Consider the following 20,921-nt stretch of genomic DNA (forward strand, 5'->3'; position numbering starts at 1 on the left):
TTCTCTGGGTGTGATGCCTAGAAACCCTACTGGTGTGATGCTAGTAGTTCTATCCCTTTTCTTCTTAAGTTTCTTATTTTAAATCCCTTTTCTTTCTAACAATCGAGACTGCTGCAAATAAACCCTAGTTCTACAGTTCTTTTGCTACTTGTCCTGCATCAGATCCCCTTTCTACCACTCTAATTTGCTGATTTCTAAGCTTCTCATAATCAGAATGAAAGCAGGCCATGCTTAAGTGCAGCACAAGGCACTTGGAAGCAGGTTAGAAATATCACAAACTGAGCTACATAAATTAATTCCCATCTTTCTACTGCAGAGCACCTTGTAGATGTCTTTACTGAGAGCTTGCCCTACTCTGAGTTTCAACAACCTGCAGCTAGGTCCTCTACCTAATGGTTAGAAAGGGCGGAGGAGTTACAGTATAGGACGCTTAACTATGACTAGACTTACTGTCTATAATTAGTTGTCAGTAACTATGGTTACACTGCAAGTTGTAATAACTGATAAATCTGTTCGGACTGTTAGCAAGTCAATTAGTGAGTAAGACAATTGAGTTTGCACTCATAAACAAGTAAGTTGCAATTCTCAAATCCATTTATTCTCAAAAAATTTCATTCATTTTTGGTTCTCAATCTTCATATTTCAACATCTTCAATCTTATATTACCAGAGTTTTCCCAATCTTTATCAATACAGCTCAGAAATATAAGCTACACTGTGAAAAAAATCCACTAATAAACAAAAAAGGACAGATATATGCGAGAAAAGTAAAGCAAAAAAAAAAAATTATAAAAATGCAATTGGAAATCACGGCGACAAATTTGTTGCTTACGTAAGAGCTGCCCCCCCCATTGCATGTTTCTACTTTTTTGCTCAGTGTAATGTATGAAATGTGCACACTTCAAACTGTCCTTAATAAAAGAATCATGTTCCAAATCTGTTACGAATGTTTGCTAGACATTATTTTTTCATACGGGTGAAGTGCACATTCACACATTCTAAAGTGCCTTAGGTATTTCTAAAGTGCCTTTGCTGGACATTCTTTTGGAGTGGTATTTTAGGTAGTTTCCCTGCTTCAGTTAGTGATATTAAAATTATATGTTATACAAATCATCTGAGTTTAATAATGTCAGGAAGCTAGGATAGACATATGATTCCAGTGTTTGAACATATATAGCATTATATCAGTCTCACTTGTAATACAGAGCGCACTAAAAGCCTGCAAACAAAACCAATGAGCAAACACAAATTGAAATTGAAGAACAAACCCAGCCTTGTTTGTGTGGATTGATCGAGATTTGACCATCACATGAGTTCAGATTAATTGGTGCTTCTGCCCCTCTCACCATCAACTGCCATCTTTCGAGATCGACTTTGGCAAAAGAAAATCTTCTTCTAAATAAGACAATGCAGAAAAAGCAGGTCAGTGAAAAATTATCACAACAGGACAAGTTTATGTGCATGGAATATTAATACCTGAAATCCAAGTATTAATGATCATAGTGTACTTCAAGGCCTCGATCGGTACTTGTTGATGATACTAGAGCTAGCTGAACCTTTGTGCGCAGGTAATTCCAAAGCACCTCAAAAATGGTAACATTGCTCTACCTGTATTTGTTTGTCTTGCCAGGTCTTCAAATCTTTTTGTTGGAAGATGAGGTTCCTGTTCTCGTTGTTGTTCTTGTTCCCCATCATGATGATCGTCATGTACTTCACCGGAATTGTTGCCATCTGATACTAATGATGCTACAGCTGCCCCTTCTGTGTCCAAAGCCACCTGATCAGAAATGCTAGCATAATTGCTCTGCCTATATCCTTGTCGTGTCAAGTCTTCACCTCTTACATGATCATCTTTCATATTAGCCAGGTGGACCCCGAAACTTTTTAGTAGCAACCCTTTGCTAAATGGGGGAATCATATCAAAGAACACTCTAACCACAGGATCTAGAGGTGGCTCCTTGACATCAATACATGTCAGACACACACATACATGATCACGAGCAGATGACTCTGTCGCTTTTGATTCAATGTAGTTGACACTAATGTCATAATACTTTTTATCAATCAGAACCCTCACAGAGCAACTACTATAACCACCGGAAAAATCTTGGGTAAGTTCAAAAACAACACAGACAACCAATCCTATTCTCTCAGCCTTCAGATTCCTAGGGATTTCTATCAAAATTTCACATATACCAAGAGTTCCATGACCAGGAAGCACACTTGTGTCCACCTCACCCCTATCAAACCACTTTGGAACTTCAATTTCCGGGAGGCTTGGAAGCATAAAGTTCCAGCACTTCAGATGCTGATCTAAGCCGGCATGCACCAGCTGCAAGATGCATATGGTTGTGTTAACTATTAATAGTCAAAATTGTAGAGGAGAAAAAGAAAATTATATATGTGTGTGTGTGGAGAGATAGATGGAAAACCTGATACGGTAATGCTTTTGCCATCTTCGACACCATGTCCATGCCAACATTATGCATCTCCATGCCAAGATTATCCATCAGTCTATTGCAATTAAACAAATTCATCCTTTGAAGAAATCCCGGAGTGTCTTTCTGTTCCAGTATATTTGACAATTTTGAAAATCTTTCTAACGATAAGCAATCATCCAGGCTTATAACTCGTATATTTGGTGGAAGTTCTGAAATGTCTCGAAGCCTCTTGCAACCACTTAAATCAAGAAATTCCAACTGATGAAATTTGCTGATGCATGCCGGAAGACTATCAAAACTGCTTCCTGATAGATTAAGTGCCCCTAATGTGGACGCACAGTCAAGATTCGTTAAGAAATCGTAGACCACTGATAATTGGCATCCTTCAAAATAAAGCCACTCTAGCTGGGGAAACAATAATGAACCAGGATGATCATCATACCCATTGTTTGAATTAGATGGAAGCATCAAAGGAAGCGATTCTGCACTTGATGAAACCAAAGCGCTCGCCTCTGCCCTACTTGGAAATGTCACCAGTTTTGGGCACCAAGAGAGGTCTAGAGATTGTAGATGCTGCAGCCCTCCGTAAACACCGTGCGACACATTTGTAAGGTTTGCACATCCTTTTAGTTTCAATTCTCGAAGGCGATTGAGCTTTCCAATTAACAGAGGCAATTCTCTGATAGGAGTTTTAGACAGGTTCAATCGCTTCAAGGAAGTCAGATCCCCAATTGATGAAGGCAATTCTTCGATGAGAGTTCCAAACACGTCTAATACCTCCAAGGAAGTGAGATCCCCAATTGATGAAGGCAATTCTTTGATGGGAGTTGAAGACAAGTCCAATGTTTCTAAAGAAGTGAGATTCCCAATTGATGAAGGCAGTACTTCGATGAGACTTCCATTCGCCCTTCAATTCGGTCAAGGAAGTGAGACATCCAATTGATGAAGGCAGTTCTCTGATGGGAGTTTTAGACAGCTCCAAATATGTTAAAGAAGTAAGATTTTCAATCGTTGAAGGCAATTGTTTGATCGGAGTTTGACACAACTTCAATTCGGTCAAGGAAGTGCGACATCCAATCCAGGAGTGCAGTTCTGTTATGCCACTTCCAGCTAGATCCAATGGTTTAATGGACTCCATCTTGTGCACAATGTTTATGAAATTCTCAAGCCTTGTACAACAGCCAAGCCAAAGCTCCCTCATGGATTTCCAATTAACTTCCGTTGGAAAAGTCTCAAGCCTAGGGCAGTCCCAAAGATTCAAAAAGTCAAGTTTATCGAGGAATCCAACAGAAGAATGCACTTCAACTAAATTTTCACAGCCAGCTAGATTCAAACTTCGTAAGTGTGGGATTTTTGATAAGTCTGACACTTTTGTTAGGTATTGACAATCACTTAAATTTATTGATGTGAGATTTATCGGATGCTGGAAGACAGAGTAGAAGAAAATTAGATAAAAATAATAATAATGGAGAGGAAGGAACAGATGATAAGCTAGAGATGTGTGTCCAAAAAAAACATACCTTGTATCCATCTCCCAATACTGTGATGCGACGACTCCTACTCCTAGGCATATTGATTATAGCAAGTTCTTTTGGTATTGAATTGGATGGCAAAAATTGTAGGGCACAGTCAGGCCAATCAACTACCCTTAAGCTATTTGGCAGACTATCAACAACTCCGGAATAGCGTCCAGCATGGTGTATGAGAAGTCTAAGATTTCGCATGTTGGAGAAAGTGGTACCACATAAACATATCACATCTGAATCTTCAGGCAGCTGCACCTTGATGCCTATAACATTGGTTGTTCCCTAGTATGAAAATGCAATAGTATTAACACACCAAACTCTTTCTCAAATAATTAAATTTCATATTCTACTTAGGTTTTAGAATTTTAACAAAAAATAATCAAAGTTGAGGTGAATTAAGAGATGTACTTACAATATTCTCTGTTAGAACACGGTAAACATCTTCATGAAACCACAACCTGCTTCGGTTTTCAGGGTCATTGGGTGACAATTCATGAACTATATCTCTACCCATTTTTTCTACCAAGTCATGCATCCAAATGGAATCATGGTATGTAATTCTAATGAGGGCCTTTTCTACGAGCACATTGATAACAAACTTAGCATGTTTGCAACCACAAGCTTCTAATATTTCTATCACGTGTGCACTACCTTCACCTTTAAAGAAACATGCAATGTCAAGAAAAGCTTCCTTCACTATGTGATCCAATCCGTTGTAACTTATTTTTAAAACATCTTGAATTTCGCTGCTTTTGAAACCATCTAATGCAGCTCCCCACAGCTCTGCAGTTTCATTGCATAGAGAAGAACCTAAAACAGTCAAAGCTAACGGAAGTCCTTGAGCATAGCGTATTGCACGTTCTGTGAGTTCTGCATAAGCATCCAAAGGTCGACTGCTTTTAAAGGCATTCATGCTTAATAGCTCGAGAGCTTCATGATGATCAAATTCCTGGACCTCGTATATTAAATTATTAACATTATGATGCCTCAGCAATTGCTTATCCCTTGTTGTTATGATGATTCTACTACCCATTCCAAACCAACTACATTGACCAGCTAAGTTATCTATCTGATCCATGCCATTCACATCATCATCAAGAACTATGAGAACGCTTTTGTATTGCAACCTTTCCTTAATCATAGTGATTCCTCTTGCTACACTGGTCACCTTCAATTTTGTTCCCTTTAGAATCTCACAAAGAAGTTTCTTTTGTTGTTTGACAAAGCCTTTGGCACCCATTGAATTTTCTCTAACATTTTCCAAAAAACAACTCCCATCAAATTTATGAGCAATTGTGTTATAGACAGCTTTGGCAATTGTTGTCTTGCCTATTCCACCGGGCCCCATATCCCTACCATACGAAAATCTCTTCCCCCGACACCTAAAAGGTTACGGATCTCTTGCACCCGAGGTTTTATTCCTACTGGGTACTTAGCCGCATCCAAATATGTACTGCTTATCACTTGCTCTGAAATCTCTTCAACAATTTCATGAATAACACTGGATTCAGAACAAATCCTGGACATTTAAAATAAACCGCATTTAATCAAGAATACAAACACACATTCACATTTAATCAGACAAAATAAAATATATTTTATGATGTAGAAGTTCAATTAGCGTATCGGTTTACCCCAGAACCAAAATATGCAATAACTTGGTGATATATAGAGGGATTAGTATGGCTCTTGAATCCTAACGGGAATTTAAAGCAGGTGAATAGAAACGTACTCATCCAAGAGAGGCCACCCTGATAAATTTGCCGCTTCTTCAAGAGCATTCTTCCATTTCCGGACCTTGTCCGGGTTATCTTTGAATTTGCATTCATGATTAGCAAGTGCCTCCCCAAAGCTACCTCTGTGATTTCGTATATCCGAGGGATTGACTTTGTAGAAAACTGGTCGAACCTCTTGTTGATTTGATTTCTTGCAGTCGAGGATCTTGACAAGTTCTTCCAAGCACCACTTGGAGGATGCATAGTTTTTAGAGAAGACGATGATTGACATCCTCGACAGTTCAATTGCTTGGAGAAGTTCTGTTGATATTTCTTCTCCTCTTCTGAGCTGATCATCCATGAAGGTGTTGATTCCCTCCCGACGCAAAGCGTTGTACAAATGGTCTGTGAAATTGTAGCGTGTATCCTCACCTCTAAAACTAAAAAAGACATGGTATTTCCATGGACGGGTGGAAGAAGAAGAAGAAGAAGAAGAAGAGGCAGTAGAAAAGAATACTTTGATTTAGGGTTTTCAATAATATTTTCTATTCATCCCACAAAGGGGTATATATACAAGGACAAGAGGAGTAGTCTAACCCTAATAGGAAACAATCATTCCTATAATTACATGATAACCTAAATAAATAAGAATCATAATTACATAAGATTTACAGCTATTCTACACTCCCCCTCAAGTTGGTGCATAGATATCTATCATGCCCAACTTGTCAACTGAGCTGTCGAATATCTTCCTGGACACTCCTTTAGTAAGAACATCAGCTAACTGCTCTTCTGAGTTTACAAATGGAAAACGAATAACCTTTCTGTCAAGATTTTCTTTAATAAAATGACGGTCAACCTCCACATGCTTTGTCCTATCATGCTGAACTGGATTATGTGCAATCTCAATTGCAGCTTTATTATCACAATGCAAATCCATAGGTTGTTTAAGCTTGTAACCTAGATCTTTCAGGACATTACGAATCCATAACATTTCACAGACTCCATGTGCCATACCTCGAAATTCAGCTTCTGCACTTGATCTGGCCACAACTTTCTGTTTCTTGCTACGCCAAGTGACAAGGTTCCCTCCTACAAAAGTGAAGTACCCAGATGTAGAACGCCTGTCAGTTTTATCACCAGCCCAATCTGCATCTGTGTATCCCCCAACTTCCAATTCATCCTTTTTCTCAAACAGTAATCCTTTACCTGGCGCCATCTTCAAATACCTCAAAATCCGAAAAACTGCATCCATATGTTCTTCACTAGGACAATGCATAAACTGACTGACAACACTCACAGCATAAGCAATATCAGGTCTAGTATGTGAAAGATAAATCAACTTTCCTACAAGACGTTGATACCTTCCTTTATCAGTTGGAATTTGATCAGGATAAATGGCAAGTCTGTGATTCATCTCAATGGGTGTCTCAATTGGACTGCAATCCAGCATCCCCGTTTCAGTAAGTAAGTCAAGAACATACTTCCTCTGTGACAGTGAAATTCCCTTCTTAGACCTCGCAACTTCAATACCCAGAAAATACTTCAGTTGCCCCAGATCCTTCATTTCAAACTCCTTTGACAGATACTTTTGTAACTCATTCATCTCTTTCGGATCATCCCCTGTAACAATCATGTCATCAACATACACAATAAGAGCTGTAATCTTACCATTCTTGCGCTTGATAAACAAGTTATGGTCAGAATTGCTCTGTCTGTACCCAAAGGCTCTCATGGACTTTGAAAATCTCCCAAACCAGGCTCTTGGAGATTGCTTCAGGCCATACAAAGACTTCTTCAATTTACACACCTTGCCAACTTCACTTGGGTAATTCTTAACACCTGGGGGCACATCCATGTACACTTCTTCCTCCAAATTCCCATTAAGAAACGCATTCTTCACATCAAACTGGTGCAAGGGCCAATCTTTGTTTGCTGCAAGTGAGATTAGAATCCGAACAGTATTGATCTTTGCCACAGGTGCAAAAGTCTCCTCATAATCAATCCCATAACGTTGTGTGTATCCTTTGGCAACCAACCTCGCCTTGTATCTATTAATAGTTCCATCTGCATTAAGCTTCACAGTAAATACCCAACGACACCCTACAGTCTTCTTTCCAACCGGCATAGGTACTAGCTCCCATGTTGCATTCTTTTGAAGAGCTTCCAATTCTTCATTCATCGCCTTTGTCCATTTTGGATCCGTCAATGCATCCTGCACGTTACTAGGAATAGATACAGTAGATAATTGATCAATAACAAGTGCATGTGACCCAGAAATCCTATGGTTAGACATAAAATTAGCTATAGGGTATTTAGCTTTGGCTTTGATATCTGGTTCATATTGTTTCTTAGGAATTCCCTTGGTAACCCTTTGTGATTTCCTAGGTTCGACACTTTCTAACCCAGAAGATTCATTAAAGTTTAGGGGTACCTGAGGAGGATCATTCTGACCGGGATCTTCAGTTGGTGATGCAGAAGGGGGAATATCTTGTGTGTGAGCTTCAGATACGTCTTGATTTTGATTCAAACTATCCAGAAAAGTCATCTCTTCTGTCTCGGAATTCACAACACTCTGTTCGGCAGTTACATTTTTTGTTTCGGAATTCACAACACTCTGTTCGGCAGTCGCATTTTCTGTTTCAGAATTCGTAACACTTCGTTTGGCAGTCGCATTGTCTATTTCGGAATTCACAATGCTCTGTTCGGCAACTGCATTTTCTGTTTCCAAATTTCTACCCTCAAATGTATCCTCCAAATTTTCCAAGTCTTCAAAGACATCAAAATCAATAATAGAACGAGGATTCCCTTCACAACCTCTCTCCCCCTGAAGGGAAGACTGAGAAGCTCCCCCTGAGTAATAAGGCTCGGATTCACGAAAAGCAACATCAAGAGAGACATGTAAAGTGCCAGTAAGGGGATCATAACATCGATAACCCTTCTGGAAGTCAGCATAACCAACAAAGATACACTTACGGGCACGGGGATCAAGCTTGTTGCGTTGAGGCTTGGGAATATGAACATAGGCTGTGCACCCAAACACCCGGGGCTCCAAATTAGGCATAGAAGGGATGGTCAAAAGTGTATGAAGCTTCTGATGAGGATTCTGAAACTCAATCACCCGTGAAGGAGTACGGTTGATAAGATATGCTGCTGATTTTACTGCTTCTCCCCAATAGGACCGAGGTACATTCATGCCAAATAAGGAAGCACGAATAACTTCCATCAACTGCCTGTTCTTCCGTTCTGCTAAACCATTCTGTTGAGGAGTATAAGAATTGGAGGTTTGATGACGATTTCCATGTGACCGGCAAAACTCAATCATAGGGCCATTCACAAACTCTCCACCATTGTCAGACTGAAACACTCTGATGGATTGTTGATACTGAGTTGCCACCATTTTGTGAAATTCGGTAAACATTCCAAATACATCACTCTTATTCTTCAGTAATGACACCCATGTCATGCGAGTGCAATCATCAATAAACGTTACAAAATACCGAGCTCCAGAAAGAGAAGGAATCTTTGCAGGACCCCAGACATCAGAGTGAATTTTCATAAAAGGAACAGGACTTTTATTAAGACTTGGTGAATATGAAATACGGTGGCTCTTGGCCAGTTCACAAATGTCACAATGGAAATCCAAATCACTGACAACCGAAAACAAATGAGGTTGCAGCTTCTTAAGATAACTAAAAGATAGATGACCTAAACGGCGATGCCATAACCATACTGCTTCCTTTGCATTCTCTACCCCATTAATCTGATTAGCTTGCCCCAAAAGATGCTTCTGGTTTTCTCCAGTCTCTGTCAGATCCAGGTAGTATAATTTTCCCCTTCTAACACCATAACCAAGAATCCGCCGAGTCAGAATGTCCTGAAACACACAGAAAGATGGATAGAAGGTCACAATACATGCAAGTGCTAAAATAATCTGACCAACAGATAGGAGATTATAAGCTAGTGAGGGAACAACAAGGACAGATTCAAGGGTTAAGGTATCAGATACAACAATAGAACCTTCTCCGGTGACCGGAGTTGGAGTACCATCAGCAGTAGAGACAATATTTTGAGAGGAACGTCTAAGGTTTTTCACAAGACTAGGGTCATTGGTCATATGATCAGATGCACCTGTATCAATTATCCATGTATTATTCAAAGTAGCCTTACCCTTCATACCTGACTGCGCTACATTAGCGGAGGCATTGTCGAGATGCTCTTCCTCTGTAGTAGCAATAGCCGCCTTGCCCGGATTCTTTCGCGGTTTCCTGGTGAAGTCCCACCAATCAGGGTAGCCAATCACTTCATAGCACCGCTCCTTGGTATGACCTACTTCCCCACAGACAACACATTTTTTGTTTGCGTATGGGTTTGGTTTGTCATGAGGACGGCGTGGAGAAGGACCTGAGAAGCCTGGAGGAGGACCTGGTCGGCGTTGAACGGCCATAACAGAAGATTCGGTAGGTACCGAACGCCCCATAGCTTGTTTCTCTGATTGCACCTTGCGAATGTAAGCATAGCTCTGCTCCAAGGAGAATTTAGGCTCCTTGCGTAGGATTTCTCCACGCACCTGATCATACTCTGGGTCAAGTCCACTCAAAAACAAGTGAACACGCATCCGGGACATTGCTGAAGTTTCTTGAACGACAGCTGCAACATTATCATGTTGAGAGGCCACCCTTTGATCAATCTCCTGGAACATTGCCACTAACTCATTGTAGTAGGTCGGAATGGGCCTTCCATTCTGCTTTGCTTCAAAACACTTTTTATTCAACTCAAAGATTCGGGTTTCATCAGAATCATCATAAAAGGTTTTCTCTACAGCTTCCCAAATATCTTTCGCAGTAGGAAGACGAATATACCGGTTCATGAGAGAGGATTCCATGGAGTCAATTAGCCAACTTTTCACCTTTTCATCGTCCGTGGCCCAAGCTTCATACTCTGCAGAATTCATGGCGGGTTCAGCCTTTACTCTGGTCAGATAACCAACCTTCCCTTGTGCTCCAATGCGCATTCGCATAAGAGGAGCCCATATGGTGTAGTTGGATTCATTCAAGACAACACTTGTGGGGAAAGCAGAATTGTCTTGTTGGGTGGTGTAGTGGTGATGGATGATCGGTGAGGCTGACACCATTGTCTTCTCGGGATTTGACTGTTCGCCTTCAATTGCAGGTCCGGCCATGGAGGAATTTGGGGTTTTTTTTTTTTCTTCAGGTTTGGTTTTTCTAGGGTTTCAAAAAATTCAGGGATGACTTGATTTTAATGGTGGTGGTACGCAGCGGTTTGTGGTGTGCTTTGGGATTCAGGATTCAGGATTCAGGATTCAGGATTCAAAGGATGCAGGCAAGTTCAAAAGATTGAACCTGCTCTGATACCAAGTAGAAAAGAATACTTTGATTTAGGGTTTTCAATAATATTTTCTATTCATCCCACAAAGGGGTATATATACAAGGACAAGAGGAGTAGTCTAACCCTAATAGGAAACAATCATTCCTATAATTACATGATAACCTAAATAAATAAGAATCATAATTACATAAGATTTACAGCTATTCTACAGAGGCTTCTTCAATGATCACCATTGAAAGCTGTGATATAACAAGAGAGACAAGGAAAGAGTTTCTGGACTTTGAAGAAGAAAGAGGCAGAGTTCATTGGATTCTCAAATCACTAATAAAGCAAAGCAAAGGTGCCGAGGAAGTTTCCTCGTAATGTTTCCCACGCGTTTCCACAATCACAAAGCAAAAGTAGAACCATTGTTTATCCAATGTCCACCCATCCGAAAGTAGAATAGCCAAGGAGCTCACACTGTCCAGTCCCCCAACTCCCCATTGTTTTCTTGCCAAAAAAAAAAAAAAAAAAAAACCTCCCCATTGTTTAATGACTTTAATCCAGTCTCACACTCACACCACTTTTGACCATTTGGTATAACAAACTGAAAGATAAAGGTATTTAAATCATATCCTGACATCAAGCAATTTTCAAGCTTGTTATCTATCCCCATTGTTTAATGCTTGTTAAGTGTTGGTTAAGGTTTGAAATTAATACCATTTCAAATTGTAAAGTAACATTAGTGGACTTTACACCCAACAATATGCACAAATGCTGCACCCACTGAACAAGAGAGAATTAGTTACCAAATAATTAAAATTAACAAGCTAATATGAGTGTTAGTCCTTTATGACAGCAAAAGTGTTCTGAACCCAACTGATAAAATGTCTTATGCAGAAATCAAATGATCCCAATATATCATACCAATCACTACAGAACATGATAAGGTTTGCAAGACCTTTGTCTTAGGTGTATTTTATCTGTTCTCATCCTTATATTACAGAGGCTAATTAATAAATAAGAGTATATAAATTATAGTGCTGATTAACATTACCATCAGATTCAAGAGTCAAGACTACACAAATGATTGAGAACAAGTAGCGTCAAGACTCTAGTATAAATAAATGACTTGACTGATAAACAGAAAATCAACAGGATAACAAGGAAACCCACATAAACATGGTCAAACCTGAAATGTAATCTCTAAATTATGAAGCTGTCGAAGAAACAAGTATAACTTCCCATATATCTTTGGCTATTTGCTGTAGACTGACAGATTTAGAAACCATAGAATTATTATCAATTCAAATGTCAATGGCAATTGTGCTGACACCAATATTTGAACTTATAACATATTTATACCCTTGCCAAAAAAAAAAAACATATTTATACCCAATATTCCGTCAGTAAGCCTAGTCACTGTAATTGTTGAAGTAAAGAAAACAATGTCAACATGTATAATTCAATATACGCAGGAGTTTCTCTCTCAACTTATCAGGAGAACAACAAACAAAACAAAAAATTCCGACCAAGTCACCTGATGTCTTAGGGCTGTGTTGCAATAAAATGCAAAAACAATCATATATTGCTCAAACTGTGTCATTAAGAAACAAAAACAGATCTACATTTGTGTACTGTTGTTCATCACCAACAGATAAAAACTTATTCTACAGATAAAAATGCCTTTCAGGATGAAAACCTCTCAAAGATTTCCGCATTTCCAGATCATGCTTTAGTGCTTCATCAATTTTTTGATGAAGATTTCATAGCAAGCAATATCAAGGACATAACCCTTAATTATCAGTAAAATAAAGACCTCATTTCCCTTGTCCACTTTCTCAGTCAGACAATATTTATCAATCAGCATACTGTAAGATGTGCTCAACTCCATACTGCATACCCTATTGAATTGTTGCCTCGAATGTTTTGGAGTCTCTGCTGCTATCCTTGTTTTGGAGAGTATCCAAAAGCATTGTCAAAATTATGGCATCAAAAAAATATCCATGACCTACCATTTCATCAAACAACCTTGGGGCTTGTCCACATTGACCTATATGGCACATACCATAAACTAAAGGACTAAACAACAGTAAGTAATAGTGCAAGTATCAGGCTTTACCTCTATCAATCGTTTCTTCCACAAAACTAATTAAGTGTCTACTGCTTCGCTTCCTTGCATAAAGCATCCAAATCACCATTGAATGTAACAATATCGAGAAAGACTCCGCCACCAATCACGTTTTCAGATAACTGCCCAGCTTCTTCCCACTGTTAGACTTGCATGAGGCAGAAGTTAGGGAAGTAATAGCGACAACATCAGGCATTATGACAACAACAGCAAGTGCATCTTGAATACTTTCTTGAATGCAAATAATATACATATTATATAATATACATATTATATACAAGTTCATTCTAGAACTTGCAGACTTCAAAAAATGACAGCAGTGTTGTCTGCATGTCTGTTGCTTACGGGTATGTATAATATTGTTTATAATTAAGCAGAACCCATACCTTCCGAGTCTGATGTTGGATTCCTTCTTTTTACACTTGATCCATTTCCTTTTGTATCTGTGACTTCCTAAAAACAAATCCAACATTCTACTTCTACTTATAAATCAAAACAGAATCTGTATTGTAATCCTACTTTCAAACCCTTTTTTGTAAAGAGGAAAGTGCTAATATTCCTCCTCAAGACGAACACACTCTAACTTTAAGGTCCCGTTTGGTGACTAGGAATGATTGGATATGTAAATACATTAGATTCAAGGTGTATTGCAGGATGAAACTTTTCTCCAATTTGAAGGAAGAAGATAGATTAGTTAAGGAGTTGATATCCCACCATCTTGTGCACGTTGGAAACCATAGGTGTCCTTCATTAACCATCATCTTCTTTCTTCAACTTACAGAGAAGTTAGAAATTAGCCTCCATTTCTTCCTTCAAGTTGTTGAAAAGTTAGAAATTAGCCTCCATTTCTTCCTTCAATGTAATGAGTTAGCAAATCCAATCCAATCGTATGCGCACCAAAAAAGGTCCAACATATTGGAACTGATGTCAAGCTCAAGCCCAGAAAATGGTGGTGGTCACATTCTAATGATCCCATACCCGGCCACTGGCCACATTGTGATTGATTTGCAGAATTTGGAAAAATTAAGTGCACAAAGCTTATATGAGAAATCTACAGAAGCACAGCTTACCCTGGCAAAACAACCTCATGTGCAGTTAGAAACTATACGTATCGAATTTCACAAACATCTTAGAGTACCACCAGTTGTATAGATATATTCCTCCAAGCAAAAACCAAAAGTATCTGACAAGGCCAGTCAATAATTTTCAATCTAAATCACATCAAATAAAATTAGGCTGTGAAAAGAACAGATCAATGATTATGATGTGTTGAGAATCAATAGCCAGACAGAAAAACACAAACCTGCAATGTCGAAAGACAGATACAGACATGGATGTATGTTAAGATCAGTAATATACATGTATCAATTTTTGGAAGCTTATATAAGAAAATAATTATTCAATTGAAACATGAAATATTTATAATGTAGCTATCTCTTCCAAAAGCATATATCTACCTCTTCCAGCCATATTGAAGAGACAGGAAATGAGGATAAATATTTTTCCCTACCTAAGAGTCTACAAACAAAGTAGCAATTGTTTCGTACAATAATCACACATGGTATGATCTAGTCTATTTTTTCTCATACAGTAAATATCCCATATGGCCAAGGAAAAAACTGAAATCTCTCATCTTTTAGTTTCTTAGCTTCATTGCTTATCACCTTAAATGCTGAAGTATCGTGATTTACCCTTCATTTAACCTCTTTCTCCAAAAGGATAGTATGAAACATGATTATAACTAGCAAGAAACAATTATCGAAAAACTATTTCAGTAGGCATAGTGGCATTCATTTAGGCTTCAGGCTTAGTTGGGATTTGGAATTGTTGTGATTTATGCGAATTTAAGCCAAAAACAAACTAAAGCCATCATATATACCATGTTTTGGAACCAACTCTGCCAAGAGACAATCATTTTCGGCCATCAATATTTATACATTTGAAGCACAAGGATGTCTGTCCTACGCATATAGAACTAAAAGAAGGTTGAGTTCTATCAGAAGGTTGAATTCTTTGAGCTAGGGCCATGCTTCTTAATACAGAAAAGTATTTTACAGAAATACTAAACATGTCTAACACAATTTAGATGGAAGCGGTATTTTTGCTAATGCTTGTTCCTCTTTTTTTTTTTTTTTTGAGAATGGAGCCAGTAGGCGAAAATATATTCATCGAAAGCCAGAATAGGCCATTACATACCCTTCCGCTGCCATTAACAGACAAGAAGATAGTGGTAGTACCCACAACGGTACATAGAAACATAGACCCACTCATTGTACAATTAATACGTAGACATAGCAGGGATCCCCCTTTGGTACTACGCCGGAGGCGCTAGATAGATCCGGCCCTCCCAACTCAACTCTTTAACCAATAAACCTAGCTGCCTAGAGACCTCAATTGGTGTACACCTAGATCCACTGAGAATTAAGTCGACAAGACCAAACCAAATGCAAAAAACTAAATGCACAAAAGTGCCTAGAGTGTCCCTGTAAGCGGAACCTATTGTAAAAAGACTAAAAGCCATAAACATAGACTTGGGCCAAAGCCAAAGCCCTAGCCCAAATAGAGCTCAGAAGGTAGCCCAAAAGGGAAGCCCAAACAGCCCAAGGCCAAGCAGGATCTGGAACCGGCCCAAACTTCACCTCCTTGTGCGTCCGTGCAGCGCCGTCTGCTTCCACCATCTGTCCGCCGAAATCCGTCACGCCGACCACGCCCAACCAAGTCGAGCTGGCCCACCCCAGCAGACCACGGCCACCACTCGGCCTCGCCACGCACCAGAATCACGAGCCGCCCGGATCTTCCAGTTTCTCGCCGCCGACAGTTCCTGAGAACCACGTCTCTCTCTCTCTCTCTTCACTGTCCTTCTCAAATGCTTCCCATTCTTGTAACCTCTGCTTCTTCAACTGCTCCCTTGCCTTTTCTTTCTCCTCCTCCTTCTTCACTCATTCTTCCCATTTCCATTCCCGTTCTTGCTCACACTCCATTCTAAGCCCCTCCAGAAGTTCTCTTCCCTTCTTTGTTCAGAAACTTCAACGCCATTTGTAGAATTCTGAGATCGAAAGACGTGCTAAAATAAAAGCTTGATATCAGCCATTCACATAATACCTACATGCTCCAAAATGAGTGCACTAAACTACGAACTAGTCAACTCTAGCCCCTTCTCACTATAACAACAGCAAAAGAATACTTGCTATATTTAACAATTATCACATTAGTTTTTACTTTGTCCATTCCATTTAACTGATGGTTCACAAATGAAGAAAAAAATGTTAAATACGTATTTAATATCATTTTCTGGTAATATGATGGCTTAACCAAAAAATGTTATTGTTGGCTTAATATTCAATTCTACAGGATATATGATGGTTCACAAATAAAGAAAAAAAGAGGTTTCTAGCGTTCCATTGTTTGGTTATTCACGAAATTGAAACAGAAACTAAAACAAAGAGAAATAATTCTCAAATATTGTTTTCAAAAGAGGTGAAGAAAGCCCTACATCTTTTGCTTTCCTATCTTTATACATGGTCTTCCTAAGTTGAAGGAACATTGCAGCATAAAAGGAGAGCATTCTTTGTTCGTCCTGAAAATCAAAAACACAGGAATAGAATTTGAAGAGTTGTAAAAACTAACAAATAACCATTAATAACTACTACTTTAAGATGATAATAGATAAATAAATAACAAAAACTGCTAAAGGGATAGAAAATAACATTATTGTATTAAAAACCAGGCTACCACTCACATTGAAGATAGAGTGCCCCACTAAATGAATAGGATTCCATGTACAATCCAAGTACGCGACACAATCGCTGGATTAGGTAAGGAAAATAATCAATTAGCATTATACCTAAGAAAGAAACAGGGGACGAAGAAGGCAAAGGCAGAATTAGAATGTATTTTACATGTTGAATCAAGAATGATGCTTTCATAATAGTCCTAGAACACTAGTAGGGAAAATACATTGAAGCAACAATTCTTATGAACTAATATTTCGAATATGTCGACAAATATATGATATCATAGCTATACTTGTTGAATGTCGTTTTCTTAAGTAACCATACCTGTCGCATCCTTCTGATGGCTCACAGTGCGGATGAAGACTGAAGACAACCCAAAATAACTTCAAGTCACATATATAGGTCATAGCTTGGACAGGTTGGTTTGCAGAGATCATCAGATCAATCTGATTAAGGAGAAGAAAGAAAATAATGAGCAGATAGTTCCTATGTACCTCTGGAAGCTTAAATTCCCAGTAAACTGCAGAACAATCATCAGTTAAAGGTATGCTAGACAGGAACTTACTTCAGCTCCAATTCGCTTTCTGCTAATTTTAGCTGATAGAGCAGCTTTCACTTCATCACAGGCAGCAGCTTCCTTTAGTTGTTCATCGAGTATGAAATTGAACTTTGCGCCTAAATCAAATGACCAGAATATGGTGTCTAAAGGTTCGGCACAGTAATATATTAACCTAAACCTTATTCCAACCGAGATAGAACAGCCCTACATAAAATTCCAAAATACTTGGCTTCATGTATAATCTAGTTTCCTTTTCCTCACCCATCATAACTCCAGATCTTGGTGTTATTTTGTTTGTGAGACAGAACACATATGAAGATGTCAAATCTCCCATAGCTTTTGAATTGTCCAAAATAATGGAGCTTATACACTCAAAAGACACTGTCGATCTCAGAACTTTAAGAGCTAAATGCCTAAATCTGGTTCCATCCTTCCTTGGACAAAAGTAAGAGGATGTGGCTATTTTCAATGTACTCTCTACCTTTATTTCAAAGTAAGGTAATGTGACTAATGTCCTCAAGCTCAAATCAGTAACAAACAAAACTCTAGAAGATCCATACATCCCAGAGCAAGAATTTACCATAGTAGGAATCCGGCTATCATCACTGTACTCTGCACAATGTAAGTTCACAAAATCAACCCATACATTTAAGATGCGCATCCTCGCCGTTTCCAAATGTTTTTATTGATCGGGATTACTGCAAGATAACAAGAGATATTAAGTCATGGGAGCATCGACTTAGATATGCATCAATACATATATCAAAGCCACTTACCTTGGAATGATAGCAATTCCTTGAACCTCTTCCCCCACAGACAACAAGTAGTCTCTCACGTTCTCAACAAATTTGCTGCCCATCATATCTTCCAAAACAATGTCGATGTCCTTGCACTATTTTCCCAGAAGCTACATCTTCAAAACATACAATATTCAAAGCCAAATTCTTTGTTTCCCTGTAAATCAAACTTTTTTCCTTCCAACCACCAATTCACCAATACAAACCTTATCACGGACCCATCCACCTGCGACACGAAGCTCAGTCTTAAGTCCATAATGGTCAAGCGTTCCAAGCTGCCTCTCAAAGATCTTGTCTTCAGTTTCATCAAGTTCAATGGTATCTCTTACATCAATTATAATTTCTTTTTCGTTTTACTTCACAGATTCAAACTATGAACAAACTATGAGTTCATCAAAGAGGGTTCAGTTTTATTTGATTTTTCCTCATAACCGAGCCCTGTGTGAAAACAAAAACCCCATGGACGGCCAAACTTGAGAAAGCCAAAAGCAGAATTGAGGAATGAAAGAGTGAAATTGGAGTTGAACATACCTGAAACTGAACTCAATTACTTGCTGTTTATGTCATTCAATCAATCTACATAAAAGAAAATGAAAATGAAAAGCAATGCATTTGGTTAATGATAGGATTCAACAAACATAAGTGTGTAAGAGGCCTCGAATTGAAAAGTGCTTACAATCCTATCCTATCTTGTTCTGAATTCTTATTAAGGAACTTCCTGTGAATAACCAAAGCAATTGCTTTTTGCAGCTCTACAAGGAACTCCTGGCCCAGATGGCAAGTCATTTTCTCTTTGCCCTTACTGCTACAATAGTCCTCCATTTGAAGGTATTGACACTCTCTTTGGAGCTGCAAAATCTGGTTCATCTGGCAAGCTGGGAAAGGGGGCTGGCATGCCATGCTTCCTTTGCCCACATCCCACATGTCGACATTCATTGATATCCCAAGGAGTCTGTGCTTGCCCTGAATGTAGTGGAACTCTTGTTCTAGACCCCGTAAGTGCTCCCAAGTGGCGACTATGTTGCAACATGTGCAATTTCCTTGTGCTCCTCCCCCAAGGGGCTCATCAAATCTCCACTACTCCAGAGCGGTGTCCTGAGTGTGACTCGACAATCATACAAGTGGACTTTAATAAAAAGACAACACCCTTGGAAGATGGAGCGACCCTATATACTGGTTGCATTCTTTGTGATGAGTTGCTCCATTCACTAGTGGAGATGAAGTACGGAAAGTCCTTTTTCAGAGGTTCAAGAGGAAGGGGTAGAGGATCAAGGAGAGGTAGGGGAAGAGGGCAGGGTACTGGGAAAATGGTGGATCCTAAAATGAGCTTCCGTGATTTTTGAGCCATATGTATGTGATTAATTATTTTTTTGGGTCATCAATGTCATTTTTTTTTTTTTTTTGAGCTTCTGTAATGTAACAATCATACAACAAGATAATCGAAATCCAATTCTATTCGAACCTCTAAATTTAACATTTGACCTCTCAAATTATTCTGTGTCTTTATTTAGCTTCCTGATTTACCCCTCTTTTATCACTTTTAACAAATACCTAAGTAAATTTGTGCACCTCCAGTTAGCCTTCATGATCAATGAATATATATATATATATATCAATGGGGGGGGGAAGGGTGTGGTTGGGTGACATCTTGTAGGAAGTCAAGAGCCTCAACTAAAGTCCCTCAACTTCACGATCTAAACTAGCAAAGTGATCCAATTTATGAGCTCTAATTTTTATTATCAGACAATACTTTTTTTATACAATATATAGCATTAACTTGTTTTGAGAATTATTGATTTATTATTTTTTTTTTTTTGATAAAAGGATAGCTTCATTAACTAAAGGCCAGAAGGCACATACATCAGATGCTGTCTCATACCTAAAATCTAGATGGCACAAGCCGCCAAGCAAAAGACAAGTACCTTCACTGTTAACACATATGCTCACTTGTGGAGCCTAGAATACAGAAAATCAAATTCTCACTACTAACCCCCTTTGAAAAGAAAACCTAGTCGTCTAGAGACCTCAATTGGTGTACAACTAAGTAGACTGAGAAGAAAGTAATGATGAACCCAATTTCCAGTAGTAGGCAAAGGAACCAGGAAAGCTTAAAGCTTTCCTTTGCCCTTATCTCTAGGGCTAGAGCCTGAAGCACCGGCTGCAGGGTAGGTGAGTCTCAGAGGGGCTGCTCCGGCCTTCTTCCCAGAGCGTTGGCTCTTATTCCTGCTGCCCAGTGGCCTACCCATCTTCTTCTTGAGAGTGACAAGAGGAAAATCATGGTCGTCGCCAATCAGACCCAAAGCATCAGCCTGCAAAGTTGGAATTTTACCACCCATAATGGTCTTGAACTTCTTCGGAGAGGGATCACAACCTCCAATCCTATCCCTTTTCTTTGAAGCCACAACATCTTGTTGCATATCCTGCACCAAGGTTGCAGTTTCACTGGTACCAGAACTATTCGCCCCATTATGGGCCAAAAAAGAACTCAAGGGCTGCTCCAAAGCATGCTTCGTCCCCGAAGTGATATGCTCGCTATTACCATCAGCCGGATCCGAAACAGGAGACGATCCGGAAGGAGAAGTAGAGGGAGGGTTAGGGCGGTCAACACGACGAAAAGTTGGGTTCTTCTTTTTGGGGATAGATGAGGAAGCAGTGAAGAATTCACGCTTATTCTGAGCCGAAAAAGAAAAA

The 20,921-nt window shown here is 39.1% G+C and overlaps 2 protein-coding genes and 1 pseudogene across 5 annotated transcripts in view; all 3 read right to left on the reverse strand.

The window, feature by feature from the left end:
- Window positions 1–19,603, reverse strand: part of LOC133709162 (disease resistance protein RPV1-like) — a 56,185-nt gene extending 36,582 nt beyond the window's left edge. Inside the window, exons 1-5 of one of the 4 annotated variants that reach the window (XM_062134810.1) lie at window positions 18,014–18,131; window positions 17,440–17,549; window positions 17,199–17,320; window positions 16,880–16,946; window positions 16,634–16,717 (exon numbers count right to left, since the gene is read on the reverse strand). In XM_062134810.1, coding sequence (XP_061990794.1) covers window positions 16,634–16,717; window positions 16,880–16,946; window positions 17,199–17,311 — 264 coding nt within the window. In that variant the 5' untranslated portion in view covers window positions 17,312–17,320; window positions 17,440–17,549; window positions 18,014–18,131. Of the gene's footprint in view, window positions 1–16,633; window positions 16,718–16,879; window positions 16,947–17,198; window positions 17,321–17,439; window positions 17,550–18,013; window positions 18,132–18,436 lie in introns of those variants that run through there. The other 3 variants (XM_062134807.1, XM_062134805.1, XM_062134806.1) reach the window with 3 other exon arrangements.
- The window catches only part of LOC133709161 (TMV resistance protein N-like), a 34,765-nt gene continuing 15,011 nt past the window's right edge, over window positions 1,168–20,921 (reverse strand). Inside the window, exon 6 of the transcript XR_009846160.1 lies at window positions 1,168–1,394. The gene's annotated coding sequence lies outside the window, so the exon portion shown is untranslated. The remainder of the gene's footprint in view (window positions 1,395–20,921) is intronic.
- LOC133708961 (TMV resistance protein N-like) lies at window positions 1,546–6,171 on the reverse strand (annotated as a pseudogene).

The sequence above is a fragment of the Rosa rugosa genome, chromosome 5, assembly GCF_958449725.1.
Source record: "Rosa rugosa chromosome 5, drRosRugo1.1, whole genome shotgun sequence".
NCBI lineage: Eukaryota > Viridiplantae > Streptophyta > Magnoliopsida > Rosales > Rosaceae > Rosa > Rosa rugosa.